The following is an 11,620-nucleotide window of genomic DNA, read 5'->3' on the forward strand; positions in this document are numbered from 1 at the left end:
AAGTTTGTATCAGGATTCTACCTGGTTGACACCAAGTTAGTGTTATGTAATATGAGATTTTTTTATTGTGTCTTCTGATTCGAAGTGTTTGGTGTCTTTATTGGTTATTGCCATTTAGTTTTTAGTAATATGTTTTTCTTCTGTCCATATCTTTATTTATATATATATATATATATATATATATATATATATATATAAACATTTGCTTATTTATTTATTTTCTTTTTTTACAGAATGCCTCTGTCACCAGCCAGGATTTGATTAGTAGAAAGATCAAAGAATACAACATGATGAGGTATTGAAGGAACTGCATTGCCCCCTGGTGGCTACCTGAAGCAATTGCTGTTTAAGTTAAACATCCAAACAAAAACCTCTTTATTTTAATCTGTCTTACTTTTTCTGTTGCTCAGCGCTCCCAGCAGCAGATCAGAACCCTCCCCGAAATCCTCTCGCCAGTCACTCAGCATCAAGCAAGCCTTCCTGGGAGGTAAAGCAGAGGGCCGGAGCCACAGCTCCCATTCGCCCAGAACGGGAGATGAGCGAAGGGCGCTGAAAGGTAACATCATCACAATCATTTATGGTGGTCAGAACATCTTTCATCATTGGGTGGCTAATTTATTTCTTGGCTTGTTTACAGAGGATTCAAGTCCACCTCGAGACAGGGGAGCTTGGAAAATCGGCATAGCTGGGATTATGAAAAAACCATTTGAAAAAAAGCAAGCTGGCATCACTTTTGGTGTCAGGCTTGAAGATTGTCCACCTGCTCAAATTAACAGGGTGGGTTTTTAAAATGTTTTCTTTGTTTTAATGTCATCATGAAGCATTTATATTTTTTCTCTTTGTAAGAGAAATTCCCAATTTCAGCTCATCAGTGTGAGCTGGGGTTTCTTTACAGCATAGTTGTTGAATCAATGGAATGATGTGGTGTTTGTTGCTGTGTAGTTTGTTCCTCTGCTGGTGGAGGTGTGCTGTAAGGTCGTTGAGGAGCGTGGACTTGAATACACGGGAATCTACCGAGTTCCTGGAAACAACGCAGCAATCTCTAGCATGCAGGAGGAACTCGACACCAAAGGCATGGGTGACATTGACATCCAGGAAGATGTGAGTAGCTGTCAAACCATTTTCACTGTAAGTGCTGCCTCCAGTATTTTCCCTAACATTTAGAAATCTCTGCAGAAATGGAGGGACCTCAATGTCATCAGCAGTCTGTTAAAATCATTCTTCCGAAAACTTCCAGATCCTCTGTTTACAAATGGTAAGATTATATTTTGAAATCCAAATAGGGCAGCAGCCTTGTGTCCGTGTTTGTACTAACGTAAATTTTTTTGCCCCGTTCTCAGAAAAATATGATAAATTTATTGAAGCCAGCAGGACAGAAGACTCAGTGGAGAGACTAAAGGAGCTCAAGAGGCTGGTGAGTAGATTCTGAAATGCAGGGTGTTTAATTGAATGCAATTATTAAACTCTAAGGTGCTAATAATGGTTTTGTTTTGCAGATCTATGAATTACCCACTCATCACTTTGAAACTCTGAAATTCCTTTGCGCTCACCTAAAAAGAGTTTCTGACAACTGTGAACAGAACAAGGTGTGACCTGCCGGCAACAAGTCCTGAGTCTACCAATTTCAGGAATTTGTCCAGGAATCTAATTCGTCTTTTTCTGATGTTGTGTCTAGATGGAGCCTCGCAACTTGGCAATCGTATTCGGCCCGACATTGGTCAAAACGACAGAGGACAACATGACCAACATGGTCAATCACATGCCCGACCAGTGCAAGATTGTGGAGAACCTCATTCTGCAGTTCGACTGGTTCTTTATGGAAGATAGCAATGAGGACCCTGTTGTAAGTAGTGTGTGGAAAAAATAAATAAGTGGAACTTTTTGCAGATGCAAACTTCCATAGATTTTGTGGTTCAACTCAAATACAATGTTTGAGAATAGGGGTGTGCTTCCATGGCACAGTGGTTAGCACGCACAAACCAATGTACAAATTCCTTAGTCCTCGATGTGGCCAGCCCGGGTACAAACCGGCCTGTGGTCCTTTCTACATATCACCCCCTCTCATTAAACATTAAACTTTTAATAAGTTTAATGTTTGGGAATAGGAAAAGTCACTCACTAATAATTATTTGCAAAATAACGGAAAAGTTTTTATTCATCCCCATCAGATTCAGCTCTTGACACACGTGAAACATTTGGACCTTATACATCTAGATTTTTACATTTTTTTGTCCTTTTCAGTTTTACAAATATAGAGTAAACCTCATCAGTCAGATTAAATCAGGGGTGAGCAATTCCACTTCCTAGTTGCCAGTAACCTGCAACTTTAAGACCCATGCATGCTTGGTCCAACACACCCTAATCAAATAGCTGATTTACCTCCTCAGTATGCAGTCAGTTCCTCCAGAGTCCTCTCGATCATCTAGTTGCTTGATTCAGATGTGTTGAACCAAAGGCACATCTAAAAGATGCAGGATACAAAACTGGAATTGCCCACCCCTGGAATAAATGGAGTGGGGCTTTCAACATCAGCTTTCATATATGGCCACACTTTTACCAGTAGATTTAAATCAGGACTTTGACAGGAAACCAAACGTCTCCATCATAATCCAGGCTGTCTGGTTAGCTGTTTTTTCCCCCCCAAACTCCGGGTTTTGCAGAATCTAACATATATTCCTTGTACAATTGCATTGCATTCAGGTTCATCGATCTTCTGATCTCTAACCAGCTTCTCTGTCCTTGTCAAAGAAGGGCACCCCAGAACGTGATGCTGCCACTGCCATGTTTCCATTAAATGTTGGTTCAGGGTGATATGCAGTGCCTTGCAATTCATTTACAGCTATCTTGAGTTAAAGGAAGCACATTTTATTCTTATTTTTATATGTAAGCAACCGTGTAATAATATATGATTGTCCCTCTTCTTTACAAATATGTATTATTTGACTATGTTCATGCCTGCATCGTGACAAAAAGTGCAAAATATGAGAAAGCTTTCATGCCAGATTGGTCCCAATTCTATCCACTATTTAGAAAACTGCATTTGGAGTTTTTGTGTTTATTTACATGTACTGAACCCATTGTAATTAGTCTAAAATATATTTTTGTTCTTTTATTCTTCTCCTGTCTACCTTATTGATGCTTCAGACGGCCTCTGAGCAGGAAAACACAGTGCAGTCTCAACCTGTGCCCAATATTGGCCACCTGCTCACTAACATTAGCCGGGTTCCTGCCTCCCCTGGTGAAGTTTCAGGTAACTCAGAAGCTCTATTTCTTTTACCTCAACAGCCATATTCCATAATGTTATGTTATATGAGAATATGTTAAATATGGTAGATAAGTTATAAAAGGCAATAAAACGTATTTTAATTGTTTTACATACTTTTAGCCAGAACAAAAACATCAGCTTTGTTTTTGTGAGTATTTTTACAGCAAGCTTTTTCAGTGGTTTTTCAGTGTGTATCATGGAGTGGCTGAATCACTGGAAAATTGCTGAGAAACACCTTGCAGCAGAGCTTTTTTTTATTATTGGTTTATTTATTTTTTTGTCTGAATTTGTTTTGTCATTATTTGTTTCTTGATTTCTTTGGTTTTGTTATTTCTGCCCAAATGTAGATTTGTCCAGTTTTTATTTCCATTAATTTCTTTGCTTTACTTTTTATTTTCCGTGCTTAAGTCCTTTTTTTTCCTTCCCTGTGCTTTTTCTATGTTGAATGACGACTCCTTTTCTTTCAGTTCTTTTCTTCCCCTCCTCATCATCTCTCACATAATCCCGGCATGTTCTTTCCCAAAGAAAATCTTAAACCAAACAAAAACATAAACGATGGAAGTTGTAACCCTTTCTGACCTGTGCCCTTCTGTGTATAGTGTGTTCTTTCTCCTCCCTTATCCCTGTCCAGCACTCACTCATTACCCAATCTTGACACAGGCCAAGTGGGCGGCGTCTATCACTCGATGGTGTCCCTGATGGACTCTGTTTTGTCAGTGATGGACAGCTGGGACTGTAGGAAGAAGGACGAGTGTTGTGCCCAGTGTAGCTGCCTAGTCTGCAGAAACCCGCAGCTCTTTTAAATTTGGCCGAAAGGAGGAAAAAAAGATAAAGAAAGAAAGAGAAGTCGATGTTTGTCATTGTTCCTGTGCTGTGCACATCTCATATTTAAACCCTAAACTGAGGGGATACAGAGCCACGCTGCTGCACTTTCTCTGAAAGCCCTTCTGCTGTCTCTTGTTGTCTTTTAAGCTGATCCCAAGGACAAGTAGCATGGTATGGACAACCTCAGGTTCTCTTCCGGTTATGTGGCATAATCTGTCATGATGTCCGAGGGTGGGGTTCATAGGGTTAGGACGGAGCTGGATGCCCCCTCCCTTTGGCACACACAAAAACTCCACTCATACAGCCACATCCCAGCCCGATCAGAACTAACTGATGCAGAGGTGTGCAGGCTTCCAGGTTGCACATTAAACAACTGTGAGCATGTAGATGGAGGCAAATTTGTGTCTGTGTAGATTTTTTCTTTTACTTTTTTTCAGGTTTCAGGTGCTGCCTTTTTTTGTCATTTATTTTGTGTGATGTAAACATTTTTTGTCTCTGTAGAATTTTTCACACCATCGACTACAGACACACACATAGCTTCTCATCTCCCTCTGTTACATAACTATTGACACCGCATCAATCACTCACTGTATTCCTACATCATAGTAAACACAGAAACAGTGTCAATCTGGTCTGTTAGTCCAGTCATTGTTTAGTGACTCTTACCTGAAATAGTAGATGTTGGGTGTTTAGAGCTCAGTGGAACTGGTCAGGAAAGTCACTGCAGAATGCCACTTAGGCTATGATCACATTGAAGCCTGAAGTGACTCAAATCAGATTTGTTTGTTTGTTTTGTTTTTTTTGCCCATATGCGACCTGTATCTGATCTTTTTATGGCAGTCTGAACAACACAGATCAGATTTTTTTTCCAATGCAAACCAGAGCACTTGACTATGAGGTCCTGAATCCAATATGAATCTGATCTTTTCAAATGCGACCTGTGTCTGAACAGCCAGGTCGCATTCATCCCACCTGAACGTCATTAATTTCCAACAAAGGTCACTATTCTGCATCTTGCTACGCAGAAGCAGGAAGAATAACATCCATGCTTGACAATAATGTGTAGAGCAGTTTTTTTGTTTTGTTTTAACCGTCTTGAAAAGATTGAATTCTTAAGGTTGGGAAAGATCGCTAGATGAGCTCCAGCACTACCATCCCTGTACTTCGTAAACACAGAGCACACTTGCTTGTGCTGTCAATGTGTCCTCTACTGCGCATGCTGGACACTTAAGTTGTATGAATGCAGTTCACACAGGAGATCACATTCAAGTCGCATTTATTTGGAAATGTGAACAGCAATGCAAACAAAATTTCACAAAAAAATCTGAATTGAGCATTAAGGCCTGCTATATGAACGTAGCCTTACCCCAACCTGCAACTTCTTTGTCTGTGTTCAGATTAGAGGAATACACCATCCCACCAGTGGCTATGTTGGGCTAGAATTTTGTAAGGGTTTCTGTTTGGTTGTAGTGGAAATACTTTTCATTATAAATATGCAGTGAGGTCCTATATATCGAGCATCGATTTGTCGATTAGTCTGAAATCTTCCAGTTTTGATTCCCTAAACTAGAAACCAAAAAAAGTTATTCTAAAAAAACTAAAAACAAACAAAGGAAAAGTAAAAATATGCAGATACGTTCTTTCATATTTTCAGACTTTCTATTGCTGCTCAAGCTGTCTTAATCTAGTGAGCTTCTTTCTGTTTTCCTTCCCTTTTCAATGTCGTCTTTTCATCATCTCTCCATATTCCTTCCCTCTGTCCTCAGAACCTCATCCCTCGTTACGTTTTTCCTTCCTTCCAATCTTTGCTTCTTATATTTGTTCTTCCTAATGTCCTTTTTTATTCTCTTTATTTCTGTCTTTCTGCTGTTCTCTCCTTTTTGCTGTTTCTTACTCTCATACCCTTCATTCTTTCTCACACTGCCTTTCCTTCTATGACTTTATTTCTTTCTCTTTTCTTCTCTCCTCCACCTTTTCACTCTGCTCTCTTTCTTCCTTTCACTCTTCTGTCATTCTTTTTCTATCCATCCCTATAAATATCTGTATTGTATATCATGTAATATGCTGTGAAGGGCTGAGTAACATGGAAATGTTAGTCTGGAATTTAGACCTGGAAGATTAGTAGGAACCCTCATTACAGAATTTCTACCAAATTATGCTGCAGTGCAGCAATTGTGTTGCATTCAATGATCAGAATTTTTGAGTTTCAAACCCTCTAGTCACAAAGGTTAGAGAGCTTTAGGTGGAAAATTTATTTTAGGTACATGTATAGCAACAATGAAAAGTAAAGAACAGTTGATATGAACAAAGCATTTGAAGTGAATCTCAGAACGTGCTGGTGGGAGTTTTTAGTTTTGAAACATTTAATTAAAATTGCTGGTCACCTGTCAGAGTTGGTTTTGATCCTTGGCCAATAGATTGGTGGCACCAATAATGTACTATGGATTTCCTTATTGTGGTTTAGGTGATCATGTGACCCTCGAGTACAAATATAAATTTAGCATGCTATGAAATAAAACGAAAGCCTTAGAAATGTCCTCACTGATTGTTAGACCCTTTTGTTTGCAGCCTTTTTTTTGTTGCTCTTTGGAATCTAAGCAGGAGTTACTTTTGTTTCTTTGACCTCAAAAGTTTCTGTAAGTATTTGTTTAGAAAGGCCGATTGATCTGCTTCTTATCATTAGTTTCAGTCTAAAGTTTAGCTGCGCACTGTTTTACCTTTTGCCTTTTGTTTTTTTGTTTTTAGTGACCGGGTCCATGTTTTAATTTCAATACAGCAGGTTTCTGAGTGAGAAAAATCTGTAGCAATGAAGCCTGCCTGCTCCAGCTTACGATCACACACACCCTCACCGATCCAACACACTCAGGGCCACCTCAAATTTCTGTTAGGGAAATCTCATTGACTCCCCCTCCTCTGTGACGTCTTGAGTTGGGAAAGAATGCCCTCAGCTGGTTGGTGGCTCCATGTAATGCTCTGTGACTGCCGTGTTTGTCCCCGATGTGCCGTCGTTCCATTGATACATGAGCATGAGCTGCTTTTTGTGTCCTTTACTGCCGGGTTTTCACCTCTTCTCCTTCATCTCAGGCACCTTCTGCTGCTCTGTTCACCCTTTTGCATTAACGCTGACTGTTACTTCTCTTCCTGTCTTTCTTACGGGAAATGCGTCATCCGCTTTTGTCAAGCTGCTCTCATTATATCCATTCTGTCTATTTTAGCAAAGTGTCATTTTCTAAAACTCCTCCATGTACTGATAAGTCTCTTGTTTCTAATGCAGACCCGGCATGTCCTGACTCCAATAAATCCAAGGTAAGATACTTTTTAAACACCTTGTTGTTGTGCTTATTTATAGAGCAGCTTCTCATTACCTAAGATTTTTATCCAGTTAATTTTTCTTATAACCATTTAATTCAAAACGGGAAACCTGTGTATTTGAAGTGTTTCTGTTTGTTAAGTTAAATGATTAGTTTTTCAGAAAATACACTTTTCAGTGTGCTGTTTCCAAGCATGTCATTAGAAAGTTGTAAGGAAAAACTTTAAATTTTCTTAAAACAAGTATTTTGAAATAAAAAAACAACTGCATTGTCTTATTTCAAGTCCATAATATCTAATTTTATTATTTTTAAGTGTAAAAGCACTCATTGCACTGGCAAATAATCTTATTTAGCTACACAAATTAAGGGTGAATACACTTATTTTAAGAATTGTCTACTTATTTTCAGATAGTATTTGAAGTGAACAAAAAATTAGGAGTAATGATAGCAAAGAGAGAATTGGAAAGCAAAGCTGTTTGAAGAGTAGATTCCTAATGTTTAAAAGGCATAAATTTCACTGTTTTGTTGTTTGTGCGCGTCAAATAACACTTTGATTAGTCTTTAATACTGTTTTGGTTTATGTCTTCAGGGCTTGTGGATTTCAGGGAATCAGTGTAGCAAGGAAATGCTGCGCTCCTCCATCTTTGCCAACCGGAAACGCAAGAAAAATAAAGAAAAACCTCAACTTAGCAGTTCAGATGATGACCTGGATTCTGGTTTTAATAAAAAGGAGCTTGCAAAGGAGGGGCAGCAGCCTCTGTGGTCCCAGGACAGCCAGACGGAGGACGACGGCCTGACGGATGAAGCCGGGGATAAAGACAAGCACAAGAAGAGCTCAGAGGACCTGCTGGACGAACCTGTCGGGAAACAATCAGAAGCGTCTGCCTCCCTCCATTCAGAGCACATTTCTTCCAGCCTTCAGGGGCCGCCGTACGCCTCTCCTTCCAGTTCCCCAAACCTCAACTACCGCATGCCGATGACTCATCAGTCATCCCTGTCAGACCCGCCTTCCAACTACGATGACACAGTGTCGGACCTCGGTACGATGAACAGCACCAGCTCTCAGGCTTCGGTGCCCAGAGTGAGGCGCAACAAAAATGCACCTGTGGGTGCAGATGGATGTCCTGGAGGACTGGGAGCAGAGGTCTGCTCCATCACCTCAGATTACTCCACCACCTCCTCCATGACATTCCTGACCGGAGCTGAGACCAGTACGCTCAGTCCTGAAGTGCAGTCTGTGTCGGAGAGCAGAGGGGGGGAAGATGCAGATGACGAGAGGAGCGAGCTCATCAGCGAGGGGCGGGCTATGGAGACGGACAGCGAGAGCGACCTGTCGGTGTTCACCGTTGGGAAAGCTGAACAGAGGGAACCTTTGGAGGCTCCCAGACTGCTCCCATCGCAGAGGCTCATTGAATGCGACACGCTGTCCAGAAAGAAAGCTAGCAAGCAGAAAACTGAAAGTGAGTCCTCATTGGACGGCGCTCGTGGCGAAAAAGACCCAAACAGATTATCCCAGGTGGTGGGTTCAGCTAAAGGTCGCTCCACTGGGAGTCTCAGCTCGTCGTCGAGGAGCGAACTGGATAAAATGGAGCCAGCGTGGAAACTGAAGATCACAGATCGACTAAAGGTGCGTCTGCGAACATCTGTAGACGACATGTTCGGCGTGGGCAGCCAGAGGAGCCGCTCCCCGGAGGGTCGCAGTAAGAAAAAGAACATCAGACGCAGGCATACCATGGGCGGGCAGAGGGACTTTGCCGAGTTGTCTGTTCTGGGGGATTGGTCACAGCCTGTCGGCGCACGCTCTGAACTGTCAGCCGTAGACCGGCTTAAACCAAAGTGCAGCTCTCAGGACTTTTCCATCGGCGACTGGATTGCCCGCGAGCGCCACCGCACCAGCAACCCAGAGGTCAGCCTGGACCTCTCAGAGCAGCTCGGGGCGACATGCAGCACGAACTCCCAAAACTCCGAGGCCTCGTCATCCTCCGAAATGGTGCGTCATCCTGTCGAGGCGTTAAACGGTGAACTCTCACAGAGTAAAAATCTGAGCCTGTCAGCCACCGCTCACCCTCATAAACTCACGAGCTCCCAGGTGGTCCATTCGCGCTTCTACCAATACCTGTGACAGGTGTGTGTGTGTGTGGGATGTATTTCTGTCTCTATATCCTCTGTCATGTGACCAATGTCGGCGAATGAGCATGTTTACAAACGGTGTCCGGAGTGTGTCTTTTACCTGGTGTGAGTGCGTTATGAAAACAGATGAATCTTTTATCTACCCCCTGAACAAGGCATGAAACAAACGTTTATAACTTTTTTTAATAAGTCAAAGTAAAGGACCTGTTGCTGATGAAATGTTGACCTGGGGAAGCAGGTTTAAGGAAGTTTAAAAGCTCTAATGTCCAGCTGAGCCTATAGGGAGGATCTGACCTAGAATAATAGGAGGTACTTGAATAAAAGTACAGATTTTAGTATTGCAGAGGAACTATTTTTGTGTTGAGAAAGTTACGTTTAAAGTCAGCGAGGCTGTCGGTAACCAAATGAAGAATGTACAGACATGCTTGCTGTAATACTGACTAAAAGCTTTACATGCTTGTTTTCATTCGAAAGTGTACATATTCTTATTTTTCTGTGTACTTGAAGTGTGTTTTTTGGTACAGCCTGTGTGCGACTGACTGCCTACAAGCTCTCTGCTGTTAATGGGGCCTTTCAGAAGGTATAAAAGTGACTGGATTTATGCAAACAGTTGATACGGTTTATCTTCATCCTGCTGTGTGGTTTAAGAAAAAAAAAAAAACAAGGCGGCGCCCGTCATTCCATTGATGTACGTGTTAAGTTGTGTTTTTAGACTTGATGGTTTCTTCATCTCTGAACGGAAGTGAAATAAAATGAAAAGGGTTGTTCAGGAATAGAGACGTTTAATTATAATAAGAAAGTGCCTCACATAGAAATGTAAAGGGTGCCATACTGTCTTTGTTAAACATGTTGCTGTGAATGACGCTTTATTTTTTTAAATCGTCCACTCAGTCTTTCTGCTGGTAACGAAAAAAACAAAAAATGCAGAGCTTCCGTTCTTTAGGCATTCCACTCTGGTCTTAATGTTTTATACATCTTTATCTTGTTTTTCATCTCTTTGTTTTAACAGAACTTGAATTTTAAATATTCATCGGGAGATTTAAAAAAACAACAAAAAAAACAAGAGTAATTTAAATGTACATATAAATGCCATGTTTTTAGCTGCTTTACTTTGCATCTCCCATCAAATCGCAGGATCCAAGTACAGTATTGTGAAAAAACGATGATGATGGTGAGTGTTGTGGGCAGTTTGGTACTTCTCTGTGGGGAGGAGTGGATTTTTCAGGTGGATTATTTGTATGATTACAATGTTCCTCAGATTGTGAAGGATGTGCACAGACCCCTGAAACACTGGAAATAAATTTTCTCAATGGTAGAAACTAATTTGTGTTTGTGTGGTATCTTTTGTCTTTCCTCTTTATAACAACTTAGATGGAAACATTTTTTATGAGGAATCCTTCTTTCCCAACTCAATCCATCCTCTTCTGCTATTCTGGCGTCGAGACTCGGGGGTAGCAGCTTCTGTAGGGAGGCCCAGATGTCGCTCTCCCCAGCCACTTGGGCTAGCTCCTCCGGTGGAATCCCAAGGCGTTCCCAGGCCAGCTTAGAAACATTGTCACTTCAGCATGTCCTGGGTCTCTTCCCGGTGGGACGTGCCCGAAACACCTCACTAAGGAAGCGTCCAGGTGGCATCCTGATGCCCGAGCCACCTCAACTGGCTCCTCTAAACATGGAAGAGTAGCAGCTCTATTCTGAGTTGGATGACTGAGCTCCTCACCCTACCTCTAAGGGAGAGCCCAGACCCACTACGGAGAAAACTCATTTCGGCCGCTCGTATCTGGGATCTGGTTCTTCGATCATGACTGAAAGCTTATGACCATAGATGTGGGTAGAAACGTAGATCGACCGGTAAATCGAGAGCTTTGCCTTTTGGCTTAGCTCTCTCAGCACCAAAATGGACTGGTACAGAGCCCGCTTCACAGCAGACACCACACCAATCCGCCAGTCAATCTACCACTGTATTTAAAAATTGCCTCAGATTGAGATTGAAACACAATCCTTTGGAGATTGCAGCTGCTGATCTGCTGTCAGGCATGGCGATGGTAGCATCCTGCTGTGTTGCTCTTGTTCTCTGACAGCTAAATGGTTT

At 41.6% G+C, this 11,620-nt stretch overlaps 1 protein-coding gene across 4 annotated transcripts in view; it reads left to right on the forward strand.

The window, feature by feature from the left end:
- Positions 1-10,178, forward strand: part of LOC107083366 (rho GTPase-activating protein 21-like) — a 46,891-nt gene extending 36,713 nt beyond the window's left edge. For all 4 annotated transcript variants that reach the window (XM_015372528.1, XM_015372529.1, XM_015372530.1 and 1 more), the window contains 11 exons: positions 234-295; positions 411-556; positions 638-777; positions 943-1,101; positions 1,177-1,255; positions 1,341-1,414; positions 1,497-1,586; positions 1,676-1,843; positions 3,145-3,250; positions 7,365-7,396; positions 7,991-10,178. In XM_015372528.1, coding sequence (XP_015228014.1) covers positions 234-295; positions 411-556; positions 638-777; positions 943-1,101; positions 1,177-1,255; positions 1,341-1,414; positions 1,497-1,586; positions 1,676-1,843; positions 3,145-3,250; positions 7,365-7,396; positions 7,991-9,523 — 2,589 coding nt within the window. In that variant the 3' untranslated portion in view covers positions 9,524-10,178. The remainder of the gene's footprint in view (positions 1-233; positions 296-410; positions 557-637; positions 778-942; positions 1,102-1,176; positions 1,256-1,340; positions 1,415-1,496; positions 1,587-1,675; positions 1,844-3,144; positions 3,251-7,364; positions 7,397-7,990) is intronic.
- Positions 10,179-11,620: the final 1,442 nt, after the last annotated feature.

Source organism: Cyprinodon variegatus, unplaced genomic scaffold (assembly GCF_000732505.1).
Source record: "Cyprinodon variegatus isolate N-32 unplaced genomic scaffold, C_variegatus-1.0 Scaffold73, whole genome shotgun sequence".
Classification (NCBI taxonomy): domain Eukaryota; kingdom Metazoa; phylum Chordata; class Actinopteri; order Cyprinodontiformes; family Cyprinodontidae; genus Cyprinodon; species Cyprinodon variegatus.